We start from the raw sequence: 22,373 nt of genomic DNA on the forward strand, positions 1-22,373 counted from the left end.
TTCATGGCTGCGTCTTCTTTGTACTCCTTACTCCACATTTAATATGCTTTTTATGCGCTCATTTTGTTTGGTGTTGCCACATTCAATGCCACATAAACGCAACCGCCGCGCACTCACCATCCTCGTCAATATTCATTTTGCCATCTCTCCCGCAAACGCTTCGATAATATTTACAGTTTTTGGTTATTTACAATTCGCCACACTCTGATCAATGGCTTGGAATGTAAAATCTGTTTTGACCAGAAACCCCCTCCACATCCGGGGCATTTGCGAAAAAATGGAGTTTTCAGCAGGGAAGCGCCGTAAATATATAAATGAAATGTGCAGAAAAGCAGCATGAGGCAAATAACTAAAATAAACAAATAAATAAATGCCACAAACGCAAAGTGTGATTGCCGTTTTCAACACACCACTTCTCTTTCTTTGCTTTCCTTCTCCTTCTCATTTTTATTTACGCACATTACTATGCATATTTTGTTTTTATGCATTTTTCAATGCAACCATTCAATTCTTATTTCTCACTCTTCGCTTCAGCTCTTCACTTTCGCATCCATGTTAATTAAAGTTTACCCATTTTGCTCGGAGGCTCTCTGTGCAGCTCCACTGCAAAATGGCAAGCGCGCAATCAATGAATGAATGGAGGTAGTTGGTTTGACAGGGTGACTCACCGACCCACAAGCTTGTTGAGCTTTACAATTCCCACCAGGCGATATTTTATTCATGCAACACTTGCCCCTTGCTCACTTGCTGCTGCTGCTGCCGCCTGCAGCTGTTGAATTGCAATCAATGAAGAATTCATTGCATGTGAATTCAATTGGACTACAAATACAAATAAAATACTTTTGTTTTTACATTTTGGTAAAAGCATTCATTGGTTTTGGGAGGGGGGTTGGTGGCAATCGTAGCTAATTTGAAAATTTACAAAACTAGTAAACTAGTTATAGTTTGTCTGATATTTTTTCAGCGATATGTTCATTGTTCAATTTAAGTGAGTATTTTCGAAAACCTTGCGATTTTACTGTGGTTAGGGATGCCAATTCAATGAAGAAACCTCTCACCATTTGATTGTTAAGGAGAGCAGTTCTCTTGCAATTAATCTAATCATCCATCGATATCATACATTTTTTTTTCAACGGACTAAATCTCGCTTATTCAAATCTTGTGAAGTCCTCTAAAGTTTCGCAAATATAAATAATATAAAATATTCAATAGAATTTAGGTTGAGGTTAGACTACACAGTCAAACAAAAACTATTTTGTTATGACCTGGAGCTCTTACTATGTTTATCTTATGTCTTTGGGGTCGAATCTGAGGACCATTTAAGGGGTTAGGAGTGGTCAGGATTTTCAAAAAATCAATTTTTGGTTTTTTGCATTTCGTTAAAATGAAAATTTGAATGAAAGTTGATCCGATAATTACTTATCGAGTTATTCGACAAATCATAAAGAGCACTCGGACACTTCAAAACGCTCGGGCGAAACTTAAAATGCGTTTTTCTCAAACCAATGCTTTATGAACTGGTGACAACTGTAACTCGAAACCCGCTCTGTAGAATTTAATGCAATTTATACAGCTTTAAAATACAAAATAATAATTCTGGGACTGAGGGAAGCTTTTTTTGTATTTCAAAAATTTCGATTTTTTAAGACCAAATAACTGTTGATTTTTTTTCCAAAAATTTAGAAAAAATTTTCCTGAGGCCACCGAAACAAAAAGCTTCGACCAGGATTATCTATTTCTGAAACAAATTTTTCTTATCCGTTTGATTTTAGATGAATCTCCAAGGACTTATGATTGTCACCACAAGGACCTTTTTTTGGAACTGTGTCAACACAAACAGCTATAACTTTGGAAATTAGAGAGTTTTCCGTGACTTCGAGTCAAAACATTGTGTAATAATGTCATATTATTACTTTTGCAAAATAACATAATTTAAAAGCAAACAAAATTTCTAAATTTAATTTAATTTTTTCGGTTTTCTGACTACCCTAAACACCTTAACACCATCAGATCGGGGTTTTGACAAAAATTCATTGAATTCGTTCGAAACTCTCTACTTGGGGGTTCTCCAGTTCACTGATTACGAATCCGATGTCGGTATTTTAAAATTCAAAATGTCGGATAAAATAAATATGTTGTACGCTTTTTGAAAATTTCATCGGAATAGCTTTAAACTCGTTACTCGGGGGTTCTCGGGGTCACTAAATACGAATTTGACGTTCCTTCTAAATCCATATTGGTTGGCGGACACATTTTAAAAATTCGCCATATTGCGTTTGCCATTTTGAAATTTAGAAAACCAACTGGTTAGTTGAAGCGGCTAATATCAATCCCACTCCATTACAATAGTTCACCGAAAGTAGGACCATTAAGATGTTTTAATCACAGCCTAGCGAAAGTTGAAAAGATGAAGAGAAGGTGTTGAGATGTTTCCAACTTGAATTTCTTAAAACAATTGGTGTCGGAACAATTTATAGGTTTCCATGCGACTAATGAAAAGTAATGGGTTACCGGACGATCCTATGTTTTCTAGACCTCAATTGAATATTTACAATGTAACCTTTATTTAATTTTTAGTATTTAAGAGAGAAGCTCTCGCGACCTCAATATCAATGATCACGTATTTCAAAAGTAATGTCCATTTTTAGGCAATACTAAGGAGTTTTTTATGACTGTTTTAATGAAGGAGCACCCGTTTAGATAACATCTGGTGATTTAATGTCTTCATCTATTTACTATTATTTTTTAATCTCATCTCGGGAATGATATTAATTGTCAACAAAAATTCTATATCGTTAATTGATAATAAATATTTCGGAGTATTATTTTATTCCAGATTAGAATGCCTTCAAATGAGCTCTTTCACTCTGAACAACCATTCAATGTTACTCATACGCCATGTACCTCTTAGCGTCAAACTGACGAAACATACATATAAACTAATGGTATATTTCAAAATTCATATTGTAAATGAGTTTCATATAGCATTACATATATTTAAATTCGTATTTTAGGAATATTTTGTTTAGCTCTCACTTTCACATTTTTACATATCTACATGACTTCCGAATTTTTTACACACATTTACAATTTATTCGCCATGCATGCTGGCATAGAATTTGTTTAACTTATTTGACATTAATTGTAAAACTCATTTGCCTAATTGAATGGCAAATAAAAAAATGCTACACACATGCCGACAAACAAGTATTTACCCATGTATTATATGTATGTGAGTGTGTGTACATTCATTAGTGCAAATAAAATTAATTTAATCGTTGAGTTGACATATGTTGACCCAATTTATTTTATGTTTCTATCTATGACTTACGTACCAACATACTCTTCAAGTGCTTTATACGACAAATAATTTATTTGTTGGCAACGAGAAACAAATTAGAGCCTATCCGCCAGTCACCGGTGTAAGCGGAAATGGTCTCAAATGGTCATACCAAAAACAATATATATTTTTGGGAGGTATGTGCAAATTTGGTTTTAAAAATTTGTCGCATTACATTAAAAAATTTGTTAGTGACAGTGAGAGCTTTTATTAAAGCCATAAAATCTTGAATATTCCACACGTTTCGTGTAAACAAACTTTTAATGGCAAATATGATTTATTGCCACATTAACTAGGTGATATGCCGCAACGGAAAAGGAACAATTAAGTAACGATATGTCACAGCTTGAACTAAATGCCCAAGTGGAAGTAAAAACCAGATTTGTTTAATGCAAAAAATGTATGAAAATTTTGATCTATTTTTTGGTTGCGGTTAAGGTACTTCTCAGTATTTTTTCATTGATAAAAAAAAATAAATTTTATATAAAATTCCGTTAATCAATATTTGATATCCTTCACATTAAATAATTTATTCATTCATTCAAATATAATTTTACTCACTGGGTAGCTGTAATACATCAATTTTATGTTTGTGTATCGTGTAGTCGTCTTCACTGCTTAATTGTGGCTTCTTCGCAGGTGTTTCCCTTCAAGTGTGCGAAATGTAAATATGTGGTTATTACTTGTTGTACATATGTACAGTACGTCAATAGGATAGGGTGTTAGAGTTTGTTGACGCATATTTATTACATCAGCATATGCTTAACGATACTCAACTAAAATTGTTAGTAAACAGCGGCATAAAAATTTCGCACCACTTTTCAAGTTTTTTTTTAAATTAGTTTTCTAAACCTTACCAATCGAGTTGTTTGATAAAGTTTTCTAAAAAGCATTGAAGTTCTTCCTATGTAGTAGTGTCATAAGTTGATTTCTAAGCTATTCTGCCATATTTTATGAGCGATAAGAGATCAACAAGCTCAAAAAACTATCAACTCTACCTCCCAGAATCTCAAACTATTTTCCCTTTCAAAGGGGAAATCAAAATAGGCGTTTAGATTCCGCTTATAATCTAAATTGTTTATTAAATATAATTTGAAACGATATGGCTCGCTGATTTTTTTTGTTTGCTTTTATTTGTGATAATATCTCTGATTCGTGACGATTTTAAGCCGATCAATGTAAATTATGGATATTGGAGCATGACAGATAATCCGTAGTGTCTCAGAAGTCATCAGGTTTTCCAATCCTTTGCTGAGCTATTATTTTCTAAACAGAATAAAATTCGTTCTCAATTGATTAATTAAAAATTGTGTAAGATTAATTTAGCTCAATTAACCACTGAAACTGCTCAATTAGATGATAACTATGAGTTTACGATGAATTGAGCTCAATATTATGAAAGAATTGACTCCATATTTCTGACAAAGTTTCGTCCCAATAATTATCAATTGTCTCTGATAAACAATGGTTTTATGTCTATCAATGTAAATTATAAATTTTCTGGCACAGCAAATACTTAGAAATGTCTTTCAAGTCGACAGATTCATCAGTCATCTGCTAAATAATATTTTCTAAATTTAATAAGTTTAGCCATTCCTCCTGTTTGAAAAAATCAAGTATATAGTATTCAATTTGTTCCTAATTGAGCAATTAACATTTTTACTACATTAATTGAATTCAATTAATCACATTATTTTCTCATGTGTAAAAAAATCAAATATATAGTATTCAATTGGTTCTTAAGTGAGCAATTAAATTTTTTAGTACATTAATTGAGTTCAATTAACCACAAAAATTGCTCAATTAGTTAGTAATTAAATATTAAGTATACCTTTTTTACTATTGGGTTTCATTTTATGACTCTTAAATGTAAATTAAACCTTAATTGAACAATTAGTTAACATAAATTGTTCTTAATTATCGACACAATTAGTTAATTTGACAAAAAAATTTAAATATAATTTTCAATATTATAGAGTCATTTTATATCAACAAAGTTTAGAGCCATAAAATTGATTTTCTCTGTTCAGACACAAATTTCTCCATCAATTATGGCATTAATTACTCTGCACTCTGAACTAAATGTAAACGCACAGTTGTGCATCATCAAACTGACGCATTAAAATATTATAAATTAATATACGAAACTATGCAAATATTGAAATTCCTTTTCACTTCCATGAAATGTGAATGCCAAAGCGAAATAATGTCCATTAAAATGCTGACGCAGATAAATCAAACGAATTGGTAAATTATGAATATAACAGTAATTTAATGATTTGCAAACAATTCATATTTGGCGTATTCATTTGTTTGCATATGCATGAGCATCTCATGCGTATGTGTGTGTCTGTGTGTGTGAAGGTACGTTAATATTTGGACAAGCATGTGACAACAGCGCGTGGGCTTGTTCGATTGGTTTCGCCAATGGGGAGTATAAAAGCGTGGGCGGCATTGCCGAATTTCGTCAACGCCACGCTTGAATTGGCGCTGCTACAAACAATTAAGTTGCCTACCGACACACACAGAACAGTGTAGGGGCACATACACTCCAATATTTCTATGTGTGCTTGTGTGTAGATGAGTATGTTATGGAATGTTAGCGTGTAACCAAGGCGTGTTATGTTAAGGATTTCGTGTGTGTCATGCGAAAGCGCCACGATTAAATTTGATTTTCTATATAAATCTCGTTAAAGCGGCGTACAGCAACAGCGTCATTCTTTAACAACGTAACAAAAGGGGACAGCTTAAGTCATGTTAAATAGCTGAGTGCTGCTTGACATTAAATTATATAATATAGATAGCTATATGTTGATTTACAGTGTACGAAATTAGCAAGGTTTAATGTGTGAAAGGAGTAAGAAAGATTAAAAAATTAGATAATCGCTGTGTAGAAAGTTTATTCTTTTGTATTAATTAATCAAATCACATTATCACTCCAAAAAATCTTCAGGAATGCTGCCTGACAATTCACAATTAATGTCGGATAACAGATTGGGCCTCGGTTACGTAAACCCGATTATCGCTTTAATCTTTAAGCCTTTTAAAAAATTAGATGGCAGTACTGTGATGATGTAATGATCCAACAGTTAACGATATCGATTTTTGTGATTTGACTGTTTCATTTTATTTGAGAATATATGGTCACTCGATATTGTTTCATGAATCTCGAATAGTTTTTCTGTTGTTTAAATAGGGCAATTTGGTTTTATATGACCAAGAGTACAATTAATCTCGAATTATCAATGTTAGAATTATAGTTAAATAGAATTTCCAAATTATGTCTAACGAACTCAATAGGCCTCTTACTTACTTACGTGAGATATAATATATAAATGGTTTTTCAATAAAAGCTCTACAAAAGGTTTGGGATATCAATGAAATTATTTATTCCTGTGTAAGTATATTAGATGCCATTATGTATGGAACTCGATTTCTTTTGCATGGCCACCACGGGTACGCTTGCAGAGGTCCAGACGGTGAACACAATATCAGCCAATTCTGCAGCATAGACCATAGACTTGACTTAGCCCATTTCATAAGATAACAAGTTCATCCAACTTGCTTTTCAATAAGTCGATTGTGACATTCGCTGTGTGGTTTATGGCACCGTCCGGTAGGAACTACATATTGTCCAAGTCCATATCATCCAGTTCGGGCCAAAAATATTCGCTTATCCTTGAGCGGTAGCGATTCCTGTTAACAGTAACTTACCAGTCTTGATCATCACGGAAAAAGTACGGCCCAATGACGGCGCCGATCCAAAAACCGCACCAAACCTTAATTTTTTCAGGATGCAATGGTGACTTATGGAGTACTTGTGGATGCTGCCTGACCAATAACGCATATTTTGCTTATTGACGAATCCATTCAGTCAGAAATGAGGCTCATCGCTGAAGATGATTTTTCGATGAAAATCCGGAGCCTTTTCAAGTTGTATATCAAGGTCAAGCGGCTTCAGTACTTGAGTCAATTAGATGTTGTAAAGATGTATGCCAAGATCTTTTCGCAAAATTCGCTAAAACGGCGTCACAGATATTTTCAACGCTTGACAACGACGTGTGAGAGATTGATTTGAGTTTTCCTCAATTGATGCGCTAGCGGCAGCAATATTCTCGACACTACGGGCACTTCTTTGTCTCACTGGCACGGGAACATTTTGTACTGTGCCTGTGGATTGAAATTTTCCCAATAGACGCTCAATTGTTGATCTGACAGGACGATTATGACGACCATAAATAGAACGTAGCGCTCTTAAAGTTTAGGCCACTGACTTTCGGTAGTAAATTTTATTAATTTCGACACGTTGTTGGATTGTATATCTTTCCATGATGAAATGGCAAACCTTACTAAAGAGAAATGTCAAAAGAGCGGGGAAAAATATAGCGCCGTTTGCTGTTCCAAACGGTATATTTTTGAAGCGTCCTTTTTGAAAAACCTTTTACTAAACTAAACTAAACTTTTTCTAAATAATTTAAGAAAATAATTACTTAATTAAGCTAAAATTTATATTATTTGTATATAATCATATAAAAAATAATTCAAAAAGTATTATATAAATTCATGTTGCCACCCAGCAATTGTCGCGCATTATCTCCACATACACATGTCGCAACAATCAGTGGCAAACTCATTTCGAATTTGCACAACAGTTACTGATGACGAAGTAATATGCCACGATATGGCTATTCAATGCAGGAAACACTAGTACATAAATTCGTAACAAAACCAGATTGATATCGATGATGGCGGCGGCGTCGATCATCAAAGACGAAGTTTACTCCTGCGCGGGAATGGGTGCAACTAAGTTGGCAGCAAGGCACATAATGAAACAGTAAAAGTACAACAAAATTTGTTTTTGTATTTTTCCGCGTATGTTGCTAAGCAATTTGCCTACCACACACACCATATACACAAGTACAATATCACATAATACCTAAAAGTATTTCATATTTGGCGGAAATTATCAACATTGATTTAGTGCAGGCACTTGAAGCGGCAGGAAATGCCAGCTATGACATTTTTGCTATAAGATAGCCATAAAGTGGCGTTGTGACAGCATTAAGTGCGTTTATGATTTATTCACGGCGGGCCTACGTGCTTGCCTTAGCCACGGCGTATACGCAACATAAATTTGCAGATAATAGAAATAAATGCGTGTGGTGCGTGTATGCTTCAAAAGCGACGGAAAAATAAGCGCGAAATTAATGAAGAATTAATGAATTTAAAACGGAAAGCTTTATCGACAGCTACAATTGAATTTACGTCATGGAGGTGTGCACCTGCCAAAAAAAATAAAGGTACACCTGTTATGTTTCGTTTATATGAAAAGTGTGTGCGATTTAAGCGTGTTTGACGTGAGTGGAAATCATTAATTTTCGCAACTTTTGTTAAATATAACAATTAGTGTTTTGTATTTTTTTATTTTGTTTCATTTAACAAATCGTTTGTAGACATGCGAGCTTTATAGTGGATTACTGGTATAAAATACAAGATTTTACACCCACTAATCACGCCTTAAAATGTACGAAGTTTATGTGATATCTTAATTATAAAATAATTAAATGACGTCATTGATAGTGAGTGGGTGTGTCTACGCGATTTTTTTGCCTTTGTAATATTCACAACGAGTTTAAGTGCCTTTGTGATTTATGAGAAGTAAAGAACGGCTCTTTATACTTTTAGTCGCTCATATTCCTTAAAAGCTTGTATAATGTTGAGAAGGAGTAAAATTATGCCCCTGTTGTTTCTTCACCCTGTTGTTACAATTGAAATTATCAATTACCTAAGATCTTAGTATAATAAATAATTGAAATCCAGCATCGACAAAATCGACTTTTTTTCTGGAATATACTATTTTTTTCCAAGAGATGGAGTCGTAATTAAAAAAATTATATTCTCCGTTTTTCGAAGTTAGCCTCAAAGTTTGTTCTCCGAAAAAAATAAGAATGTATACACTGAAAAATATTGAACCCCTTATAACATCTGTCATATAAGCTTGGCGAAAAAGTTTAATATACCATTGAATTCAGAGAAATTTAGACTATATCTATATCTTAGATATCTAATAATTATATCTTGTAATTAATAATACTTTTTTAAAAAGTCCTTTTTTCGAATTTGGAATCCAAATATTTCGATTTTGAAGCTCAATATTTTCTAATTAAAATGATTTTGAAGCTCAATATTTTCTAATTAAAATGCTTGATATTTTTAGGACCTTGGGAGTCCATAAATGGGGAAGAAAATCACCTAATTTGGAAATAAATGTTCGTGATCTTAAATGTTACTAAATGCACTTATGCTTGCTATACTTCGAAATCAACTTTCTCATATAGCTTCACTTTTGACTGAACTTGAGAACCTACGTGCTTACATATAATGTATATAATTATGTATTTTAATGGTGTAAATTCACATATCGTTGCGTGGCAAGTGAATATTACTTTTTATGTGTTTAATGCTCATCACCTACTCCTCCAATAAAAGTGGTAACAACATAATTACACCTTACATAACCTATGAACTCTTAGTACATAATTAAATGATTATAGTTTTTTTATTTCAAAAAATGTTCTTGTTGGAATCATTTAAATAAAATAGCCCGTGAAGAATATGGTGATATACTGATCAAGACAAATTATACTAAAAAAAATTGTAATGTAAGCTCCTAAGGAAAATACAGTTGAACTTCCATAACTTGAACTTCTATAACTCGAAGTTCTCCATAAATCGAACTCTTGAATTGGCATTTCATACAAATTACCTTCCGTAACTCGGAATTCTTTCTAGCTCGAAGTTTTTTTTTGTGGATTACGGTGATTCGAGTTCAGCTGTATATACAATTACTTTATAATACTTCATATTATAATAATACTTCATATTATAACAATAATATAGCTGCTTATAACTGCCTTTAATTCACTAAACTCTAGAGAGAAGCGTATCGAACACTCAACTGGTATAAAAACTGGCACAACAAAAATATTTAATATTGAATAGGGAGTGCTTAATCATTTTATAAGGTATCCATATAATACTTTATTCTAGATCTAGATTTTATGTAAGATAAAAGAACAGTGAACAAACTTAATAAGTAGATCAAAGACTTTGATTCGTTCAAAAAGCTTCAATTTCTTGTGATTATAGAACTGATATGAATTAACGTGTTATATGTATTTGGTTCTCAATCCGATAAAATAATTCTTAATTTTTTTTAATTTTCTGAATTCCCAAATAAAATACTCTTAAACAACTACAAAAATGTCTCTAAGTTTAAAATATCATCCATTCGCCACCACAGCACAACTAGTTTTCCTTCACTTTTTAAACGCCTCATTTCACTGTAGGATCTCCCAATAAGTAGAAGCTTTCGCTTTGTTTGCTTTGTAATCGTGCCTTAACCTTTGTAACATGCAAGATATAACCTTTTTGTTGCAATTGTTGTTGCTTTTGAGCTGGTGTAAATGGTGTAATTAAAGGTTGTTGCTTAAAATCCTTCCACTGGGTCAATTGGGTTTTTAAGCGCTGATTATAACACTTAACATGCATGCAATGTCAATAAAAAAGGCACGAGCAGCTATAGCCAGTGCACGCTATGATTCAAGTACGTTTTATAGAATAGAGCGATGTACATACATATACATACATAGATATGTGGGTAGGTGTATATACTCTTTTAGTGAATAGTAATTTTGATTAAATTTAATAAAGGGTATGGGAAGTGAGTTTGAATTTGAATTTTTAGAGGTTATTAGGGTTAGGACAGCATTTTATAAATTATGTTCATGAATATTTATATAATAACTATAAAAAATTAATTTGAATATTAATGAACGCTTTCCCAATAAGAATATTATTTTTGGAACGAAACATGTTTTTGGATTAGATTTCCATATGTTTATTAGCGTTAATTATGTTATGTAAATTTAAAATATACAAAATTGTATCTCCTTCTATATGAAATAAATACAACCAATAGTTCCTTCAGAAACTTTAAAAACCTCTTGGCCGGAAAACTATTTTGCACCTTTCAAAGCACAATATTTCATATATCCACCGTTATACTTGAACAAGACTAAATTCAAGTGCATAACTGAATGCCTAAACAGTGAGCCACTTTATTCACCTCCACATATGTACTAGAATATGTATTTATATAATCATTGGAATAATATTTTCCCACGTATATAAATATTTGTCTCAAACTACAAGGGCAAAGTACAACAAGCTATTGTTGAGAGAGCCTCTTTTGTCGTTTTGATGTCACGAAAAGTGACGCATTCACATTTGGCTATTGTTTTTTATGCGAAAAAGTTTTTTGGCAACTACAACTTTATCATAAGTGCCAACTGAAGCATAACGGCAATATTTTCTTAGGACACACAGCTTCGTAGATTTATATAGATATGTATAAGAAAACCTTTGATTGTCATCCTCATCGTAACATCCATAACTAACTGAGAATATATGAGTTTTGAAGTCGTATTAGTATAAAGTTGTACTGTGAAATGAACTTGCACATGTTCTTAAGGTTAAAACTGAATCTCACCTTAATTTGAGTCCATATTTAATATGTATATAAAAAATGTACATAATGGTCATGAACAGAAGTGTTATGAGAATAGAATTACTGGGTTATTAGACTTTAATAAATATACAATTATAAGAAAAGCAATAATAATTTCATGCGGAAAATAGCAGCTACATTAAAAATGAGAACACTAATCACACAAAGCATGTTCATAGGTGTACTAAGAGAAATTAAAAACGACCTGAGAGGATAGATACAAATACGCTTCTTGGTTAAGTTAAAAAACTTCCCCATAAATTGATCAATCGCCTTAAGGTTATTACAAATTGACTAAGGTTAAGATTTTGGAATTCAGATAGATCACTTTGATAGCTGAAGAAATGAGAGCCCGGGAATTCTAATTTTAGATAGATCACTTTGATAGCTGAAGAAGTGAGAGCCAGGTATTCTAATTTTAGTGTATCGAAAGTGATATACTGGGCTTAATCATTGAATCCGCAGCGAACTCGAATTCGATACGATACGATTTTCGATCGAACTTTTTATGCAATCATTCACTACGTCGATAAACTGCTTTACCATTAAGTGAGAACTTAAAACTGTTTTATCGACAAATCGACAAATTTGATAAAATAAATTGTCTGTGCTTTTTGCTTCATTTAAAAAAATATATAAAACTGACCTCATGAACTTAAATTTACTTAAATGAAGGGCCCACTGCGTTGCACATTTTTGTTATTTTTTTGGTGACAAACTTAAAATCATTTTTACACTATACCAGTGTTGTCCAACGTGACTGTGTGCACGTTATGCTTGTGTTGGTTATTAGCGTACATACGGAAAGCTACGAGCAGACAACACGAATACGGAACAGTGCGTACAAATAAGTAAACGTACTTTTTAAAAATTACGGTCAACTAAATTATCTATATTTATTTCTTTATTATATTGCTTAATTCTAATGAGATCAGAAATGTGATTGTTTGATAGTATAGCTGATAATTTAATTGTAAATAAAAATTTCTTTTGTAATTATCAAGAAGACTTTTTCGGGCGTCTCCCTCGATATTTACAAGATTTTTATGACAACGTTCATAATGTCTTTTTATATCATGTTTGCTACAACGCTTTATTTTTTATAACATATTAAGCATTCTGCATGCTTTTCATGTTCTCAATAAAAAAACAAGTAAGGAAGGGCTAAGTTCGGGTGTAACCGCACATTTTATACTCTCGCAATTTATTGATGTAATTTTATAAAGACAACACAATTCGACCCATATATTCGGCATAAAGTTCAATAGAATAACGAAAATCATCATAAATAGTATATGGGGACTGAGGTAATTCCTAAACCGATTTCACTCGTTTTCACCACCAAGATATAACGTATCGAAGACTATACGCTCACTTAATTTAATATTACTTATAATTAGGTATATGGGATCTGGGGGAAGTTATGACCCAATTTTTACCATTTCAGGTACAGAGAGAAACTGTTATAAGAAAAAAATTCAGAGGGAATGAATTACATTAAAATATCTGAGGGATTTACCTATATTTTCGGTGAAAAATTAACCTTAGGCACTGAGTTCTTCATGTTTGATATCAGGGGCCTTGAAAAGTCATGGTTCGATTTTGACAATTTTTCCACAAGTGATGTCACAGCTCAAATACAGTATTTGTGTAAAGTTTTATTCCGCTAGCTTCATTGGTTCCTTATGAATACATTATAAAGTGAACGAATCAGATGGAATTCAAAATTGGGTTATATGGGAAGTAGACGTAGTTGTGAACCGATTTCGCCCATATTCCACCCGTGTCATCAGGGTGTCAAGAAAGTGTTATGTACCGAATTTCATTGAAATCGGTCGAATAGTTCTTAAGATATGGTTTTTGACCCATAAGTGGGCGACGCCACGCCCATTTTCCATTTTGTAAAAAAATCTCAGTGCAGCTTTCTTCTGCCTTTTCTTATGTAAAATTTGGTGTTTCTGACGTTTTTCGTTAGGGAGTTAACCCACTTTTAGTAATTTTCAACCTAACCTTTGTATGGGAGGTGGGCGTGGTTATTATCCGATTTCTTTCATTTTTGGACTGTATAAGGAAATGGCTAAAAGAAACGACTTCAGAAAGTTTGGCTTATATAGCTTTATTGGTTTGCGAGTTATATACAAAAAACCTATTTGGGGGCGGGGTCACGCCCACTTTTCCAAAAAAATTACATCCAAATGTGCCCCTCCCTAATGGGATCCTATGTTCCAAATTTCATTTTCATAACTTTATTTATGGCTTAGTTATGACACTGTATAGGTTTTCGGTTTCCTCCATTTTGTGGGCGTGGCAGTGGACCGATTTTGCCCATTTTCGAAAGCAACCTCCTCAGGGTGCCAAGGAACATGTGTTCCAAGTTTCATTAAGATATCTTAATTTTTACTCAAGTTATCGCTTGCACGGACAGACGGACAGACGGACGGACAGACATCCGGATTTCAAATCTACTCGTCATCCTGATCATTTATGTATATATAACCCCATATCTAACTCTTATATTTCTTGGTGACACAAACAACCGTTATGTGAACAAACTATGATACTCTGTGCAACAGGTTGCGAGAGTATAATAACATGTTTCCCAAATTTGTTTGAGAATTTTTAGTGCGTTCTGTTTTCTAGCGTCAACTGATCGCAAAATTCTGCTTTGCTTGCCTACGAAGTTGAATACAGTAGCACAATCGTGCTTTCACAGACACTTGTCGCGACATGTTGGTGTGAGGTATCTGGCTTGTCCGTGCGCTATTGTGCGCATAGGCCGTGGACAATGCTGCACTATACACACAGTTTAATTCTTGTAAAATTTCTTAATAAAAAGTATTTAATTCGCCTGTGGCTCTTTGAGAAAATTTTTGCGCTTTCGGGGGGCAACTTTATATCGTATTTAAACGCTTCAAATTAAGTTTTGTTAAAGTGCTTTTGTCTCTTGTCTCTAAAATACCCATATAAAACATAATTTAGTCCGCCATTCGTAATTATTTACATAAAAACATCCAAATGGTTTTCCGGATTCAATGATTTCGTAATTAGCGACATCTATTAGCCGCGAAATGTATTTTTTCGAGTCGGTAAGTGAGTTCAATGTGATCGTACATTTTATTTTCGATACGGTGTCAATGATTCCGAAGCAACATTTTTCGACCGAATCGAACCGTTTTTCGATCGAAACAGATTCAATGATTAGGTCCACTATCTTTTCATCTACATGACAATTTCGTTAATAAGCATATGGCCAGATTTTCAAACATATCGCTTGGGAACTAATTGGTCAATCAAAACATGAGGAAAGCTAAGGGAATGAAATTAGGACAGATAATTATTAAAAACAAAGATGTCCATCTGACATTAACTATTTGTCGCATATTTGACATTCGCCTTTCGACATCTCTCTAACAGTTCCCATATGAGGTCTATCTGATGTTTCCCATCTGACGTCATTTGCCATTTCACGTCTATCTGACATTTACAATTTGACGTTTCCCATCTGACGTCTATCTGACATTTGTCATTTGACGCCTATCTGAAATTCCTCATGGAAAGTTTTAAGTCCTTAAAATTTAATCTTAAAATATAAATTGTTGTTTTTTCTGTAATTAAATGTGATTTTTAATTGAGCCGTTTTGACTTTGGCGACCGATGACGATTCTAAGTACTTCGGAACTTTTTATGTTTGATTGAAAAACGATGAGGATATGAATAGAGATTGCTCTTGTGTTTTAATAAGTACATGTCATAGAAACATCTGATTGTATCTCTGAGCTCATCGAATTCTTTTGGTGAATAGAACCTTTATGAAACCTTGCTTAGGAATTGAATATTATAGGTTATAAGGATTCTTTATTGGTTTGTCTCTTTAACAATCTATAAAATTATATAGAAAACCCTTTTATTGCAGTAAACATTATCGAATTTAAACATCCATAAACACACTCTTCTAATGTCAATATGCCGTTATCAATGCTCCAAGCAACAATCTCCATAAATCTTAAATGGTTTCGCTTTTAATTCGAAATAAGTGTAAAAGAGTGTAAATAATAATAATGGCTGACAAAAGGCATAAAAAGCATGCTGTCATAGAAAAATAGTGAAATCTGCAAAAAACAACAAACGAAAAATGCCAAAATTGAATGAAAGAAACCACGAATGTTTAAGTGTTCGCAGTGCCTTCACACATACATATCCTTTATATTCATATGTATATATCTGGAAGGCCTTAGCAACACACTGGCAGGCAATGTGCACTCAAGAACATGAATAATAGCTAGAAAAATGGTGACATTTCTTGCCACATAATGAAGTCAGTCACAGTGGCAACAACCTTTGGAACGAGCAAAGGCGTGCAATAATAACAAGATGTCGTGGCACTAAACACGTTTTGCCGGTGGCATAAAAACAGCGCAGAATTTTGGCATGAAATTCGGGAATCGAGAGAATGTATGATATATATTCTCATGAGTGTGTTTCTGAGTGTATATGTGTTGGAGTTACATATGTGTAGAGTATGTAATATGCATGTGTGTCTGGTGGAAGAAGCAAATTGGTGTCAATGACTTGGTAAATAACCGCAAAGCGGCGTGTGTGCTCCACTTACTTATATACATATATATACATATATGAATTTCCTATGAGTTTTTATTTGTTCGTGTGCTCCTTCACTTCCTGTACTAATTTTTTTCTGCCTCTTTTATTGGCCTAAATGGCATTTGCTTAATTGTTTAACCAAATACAGTAACAGTAGCTAAAGTAAATACCATCCACACACACATACTACAAACACACTTCAAGTGCCTCATATTTTTGCCTGCATTTACTTATTAGTTGCTTCCTTCGAGCTCAACAAAATTTGAATTGTGAGTGAACCGAAAATTTATGATCTCTCTGCTTGGCATTCGTGTAGGCACATCTCTAAATTAATCGCTACATGTGATTCTAATGATGTTAATAATGCTTATGTTAATGATAATGTCTCCCACAGATATCTATATAGTCGACATAGTGTGCTCAGCACGCCCTTGCATAAATAGTTTTTTCTTCGGCTAAAAGTTCGTAAATTTTGTGTAGATAATTGCTTATGCATAATGCATAAGTTGTATGAGTTTATGCGCTTACGATTGAGGTTAAATATATATGGATAAATAAATTTGTACTTGTTTAGATGCAAATTGCTGCAGGAAATGGCATCGAATATGAGAGGCAAGAGAGAGGGAGAGAGAGTGGGTTGACTAGTCATTATTTGTATGAAGATTTTTTCTTCAATATAAGCCCAATTGTAAATGAGAAGAGTTAACTCGCTATTCTGTAGGACGTTCAGTTATATACAGGATATGATTCCTGCTATCTTTTCCTCTCGACCTGCTTCTTTTTTTTGGAGCACCGTCGCGTGGCTTATCAAAACCCGATGTGCACAAAAGACAAATGTCATACAACCGGTATTCTTTACTTTGGATTTAGAGAGAACTAACTTTGACTCTAGTTGGTTGCTTTAGTAAACTTTGAGAAGCTCCAAATTTTCTTTGATGTAGGACTGAATTTAGGTTGAATTAAGATCAAGGTTGTTGTACTAAGAATATTATTTTTCATATTAATTGATGAGTTCGGGTATATCCGCTCATTTTATACTCTCGCAATTTATGTATTAAAATATTATACATATATCGTATAGAAAATCTTAATATCTCCCTTCCGCTTTTTGTCTGTTGAATTTCGCGGCTATGAATAAAGCGCTACAGAGCTCATATCTGGCAATACTACATAGTATATCTGAATGGTCTTGACATAACCTACAAAACGACGCTATGCATAATTAGTTTGGATATTGCGATCAACAGTTATAAAAGTGTAAGCCGGTATTGTTGGCCAGAAAGGTTTTGCTGTGTGTTTGGTGTGATCGGATGGGAATCATCCACTATGAGCTGCTCCCATATGGCCAGACGCTTAATTCTACTATCTACAACGAACAACTGGACCGCTGGAAGCAGACGATCCACCAGAAGCGTCCAGAATTCGCCAACAGGAAGGATGTAGTGTTCCACGTGGACAACGCCAGACCACACACTTCGTTGATGACTCATCAGAAGCTACGGGAGCTCGGATGGGGGGTTTTATCACATTCACCATATATCCCGGACATAGCGCCAAGGTTCTTGTCCATGGTGAACGCCCTTGGTGGTGTAAAGTTGAACTCAAAAGAGGCTTGTGAAAAGTGGCTGTCCGAGTTCTTCGCAAGGAGTGGGCCTTCTACGAGGGGAGTATTATGAAGTTGCCGTCTAGATGGCAACAGATTATCGAAGGATGCGGCGCAGATTTGAACTAAATCCGATCACTGTAACACACTGTAAAGGCGTAAGGGAGATATTTGCCTACTTAATATATAGTATATGGAAGCTTGAGTAATTCCTGGATATTTTTGCCACCAATCTACATTATATCCACGATTATATGTTCACTTCATAATAACTTTGTATTAACTCATATATACGGTATAAAGTCCACTGGAAGTTTGAAAACCCGTGTATGAAGTATATGCGTGCTAGAGAGTATTGACCCGATTTTGGACAATTTTTAACACAGAGACATAATATTATATGGAAAACAACTCCTTTGAATTTCTATACAATATCTGAGGGATTTATCTACATTTTCGGTTAAAAAATGGTCACAAGCACTGAAAAGCACTTGAAACCTTATAGTCTGATTTTGGCGATTTTTAGGCGGGCGATTCGTCACCTTCGTTATTTTGATATATGTATATAATCCTATATCTAACTCATCTAGTTTAAGACTTACAAACAACCGTTAGATGGATTAAACTCTGAGCGAGTAAAATAATGTGTAGAAATGTAGGCATTGCTACGTTCAAACTTAGTTTTTAGCTAAGAAAGGAAAGAGAGACATTATAAACTCCAATCATAGAGATATATCTCTTATACATATAGATATAGATATAGAACAAATAATGTCTCTAATATGTGACGATTCTATGGAAAGCTAAGTTTTTTCGAAATCTGTTCATTTATAGTCACGAATTTTAAATTTGTAAGCCAAATAGAAGGATTTACTTCCCTTTATATCACAAATATCCATGATTATAGTTTAAGTAGATATATTATCTTATCTCTAGCAACTATTGATAGAATCGGTCGCTATTTTTCCTTATTTCTGCTCTATAATTGACGTTTCTAAATATTTTCATGCCAAAATCTATGAAGTCCATTGACATATTTCATTCGTTTACTTGATTATTACGAAACGTCTCATCGACTCCCTCAATGTTGCATATACAAAGTTATATATTTCGGATATTATTCAAGACATCTTAGTTAATTATTCATAATTTTATTTAATATTCTGCTATAACCCGGAAATATTTATTTATAACGTATCAGTTAAAACTTAAAAATAATTTGCTTCATTCACTCATTGTCCCCCATATAATCACTTAAATTAATTTTCGCTGAAATTTCTTTAAATAATTGACACTCCTTTCTTTATATTCGAATATATTTAATTTTCCACTCACCTCTCATGTAAATATAAGCCGTTCCGCGCATATTTCTTCGCGTCAGTACAACCAGATTAAGGACATTCCCAATGATGCCGAGCGAACAGATTATTGGTAAAATAATGCCGTAAGAGTACTCGCGTAAAGCCTCTGTGCGTGGATCCTCAGGGAACTGCATAAAATAAGAAATGGAAAATAAGCACACAAGTATATTATGAAGGAGAAGGAAATTAATAAGCAAAAATGATGGAGATTTAAAAATAAGCGATCACTGCTGGAAATTCCACCATACACGCTGCATATGCCTACAAGAACAAGTACGTGTATGTACATAAATAGGCGGCTTTTGTTGTGAGAAACAGCGAAGAAAAGGTATGGACGTTGTTAAAAATGTCATTCGCAATAAACAGCGGCATTAAATGGCCTTCCAAATGCTTGTGCATATAAACATTTATCCAGTACAATAAAAGCCATTACAGTGAGGCTTGCAGAAGCACACATACGCGCTTACATGGAAGCACGAATACACATACCGTAAGCCTTGCCGCATACTGGCACGTACCGTTAAACGAGTAAATGGAAATTTCAATGAAAAGTAAGAAAAATTGAAAAGAAGCTGCGCTAAAATGTTGCCAACAAAGTGTTGCGAGCAAAAAAAAAAAAATGACAAAAAACGTAGAGGAATATATAAGTCAGTGGGAAAAAATGACTGTAAAGAAAAGCAGAAGGTTGACATAATCTATGTCATTACTATGCCCATTCATTGCCGTCTGCATGTCCTACAATACGTACAGCAAAGGGCTTAAAGGGCGGCACGAGCTGCTCGATGCTCAAGTGAGTTCGACCGTGTTCAAGTCGCTGCTGCACGACTGTGTCTACCAATGTCATTACAAAGCGTCTAACGCCACTTTTACATGCTGCCATCACTGCTAGTACTGCTGCTGCGGCTGTTGCAAGCTGTAGGCTCCTCGCCCCTCGTCCATCGCCTATTACCCACTTCGTGCGCTCGCTCATTGCCATTAGTATTAGTATTTGTATGGCAAATCAATTTCTTCTTCATCTTCTCCAGCTCTGCTTTTCCCGTTATCGTTGATGGGTCTGCAGTTGAATGAGAGGCGCTGTGTCATCGTCTCTGTGAATGGGTCTAGGGCTGCTTAGCATAACTACAGGCGCGCCGAGAATTTACAAATGAACAAGTAGCGTTATAATATATACTTGTACTTGTATGTATATGTATATGTCTTTATGTTAGGGTTGTTCTTAAGATTTTGGTAGGTTTTCTCAGCCTCAATTGCTTCGTCAAAACCTGGCCTCAAAGGCCTGACTCACAGGGATCTACTCAATAGCGGTTCTAATAGTCTAAACGGGATTAGGATTAACATATTGAAATCTTCTACAATTCTTTAAATATAATTCATAATAAATAAATTTTGCTTTTTAGAGGACTTTATAAAAATTTGTCTCTATAACTCTAAGGATCACCCTAATAATCGTGCATTTTCATATATAACTTACTTTATACCTAGTGCTCATTGGAATTTTATTTTTTTGTGGACGAAATTTAAATATTCAATTTTCAATTTGCTACTCAAATTTACATACATGTATATTGCACAGGAATCTCTATTGGCTGTATGCGTCGATAGCAGCCCAATTGAGCCTTGAGTAAACGACCTTGTCGAAGTTTCGTGCGAATTCTCAACTTATTTCTATTATACCAAATTTGTTAATTTAAATTGATGGCGTCGTAGTGGACGAAGGGTAATTTTTGTGGGTATATTTACTTGCAAGTGGTGTCAAATATCGTATATATTCAAGAAATTTTAAATACTGCGAGGTTAACCTAGCGATTTTTTAGGGGAAATGCTTGTACTTTGACTCAGAGGAGATTCAGTTTTGATTTTTTTAATACCCATTTAATATCTAATGATCTCGAAACTAGTAAATTTAAATGGGTTAGGCTCGGGCCGTTATAAATTTTATGTACATATCTCTGAAATTATTAAAGTAATATCAACTAAACTTGTTGGGAACGTTTCTTCCAACATTTCATCACAAACTATGAAAATGGATGAAATAGGGTAAAAATCACGCCTATCTTCCCTTTAACTCAATTTTAAAATTCATCTGATTCCTCTTATCGACATTTCGATAAAATGGTTGAATTTTTACTTTTCGAGCCCCAAATGCCGATAAGAGGAACTTTTGACTGACTCTTGAAAGTGATGTTTTTTCCTGGTAATGATAATAATAATAACAAGTAAGGAAGGGCTAAGTTCGGTTGTGACCGAACATTTTATACTCTCGCAATTTATTTATTTATTTTTATTAATATTATATAATACACAATTTGATCCACATATTCGTCATATATATGGTATAAAGTCCATTCAAAGTTGGAAACCCTAATAATAGGTTAGAAGCACCGAGGTCCTCATGTACGATATATAGGGGCCTTGAAAACCTATGGTCCGATTTCAGCGATTATTAGAAAGGGGCTGCCACACTATAAATGCAGTATTTATGCAAAATTCTGTTCCGCTATCTTTACTAGTGCTTACTTTACATATTGTAAAGTAATCTAAGTTCTGGTATATAGGAAGTAGGCTTGGTTGTGAACCGATTTGGCCTATTTTCACAACATATCGTTGGGATGCAATATTACAAACCAAATTTCATTGATATTGGTCGAGTAGTTTCGGAGATATGGATTTTGACCCATAAGTGGGCGAAGCCACACCCACTTAAAATTTTGTATACCAATTTGGGTTGAGCCCTTCTGTACATTCTTTATAATGAAATTTAAGGCATTTTTAGTAGTTTTCAACATAACCTTTGTATGGGAGAAGGGCGTGGTTATAATCCGATTTCCTCCATTTTTGGACTGTATAAGGTAGTACCTAAAATAAAGATTTTAGAAAGTTTGGTTGATATAGCTTGAGTAG

At 34.0% G+C, this 22,373-nt stretch overlaps 1 protein-coding gene across 1 annotated transcript in view; it reads right to left on the reverse strand.

Moving 5' to 3' along the window:
- Window positions 1-22,373, reverse strand: part of LOC105213761 (probable G-protein coupled receptor B0563.6) — a 70,755-nt gene that overhangs the window by 14,112 nt on the left and 34,270 nt on the right. Inside the window, exon 4 of the mRNA XM_054231665.1 lies at window positions 19,447-19,600. Coding sequence (XP_054087640.1) covers window positions 19,447-19,600 — 154 coding nt within the window. The remainder of the gene's footprint in view (window positions 1-19,446; window positions 19,601-22,373) is intronic.

This window comes from Zeugodacus cucurbitae, chromosome 5 (assembly GCF_028554725.1).
Source record: "Zeugodacus cucurbitae isolate PBARC_wt_2022May chromosome 5, idZeuCucr1.2, whole genome shotgun sequence".
Lineage (NCBI taxonomy): Eukaryota > Metazoa > Arthropoda > Insecta > Diptera > Tephritidae > Zeugodacus > Zeugodacus cucurbitae.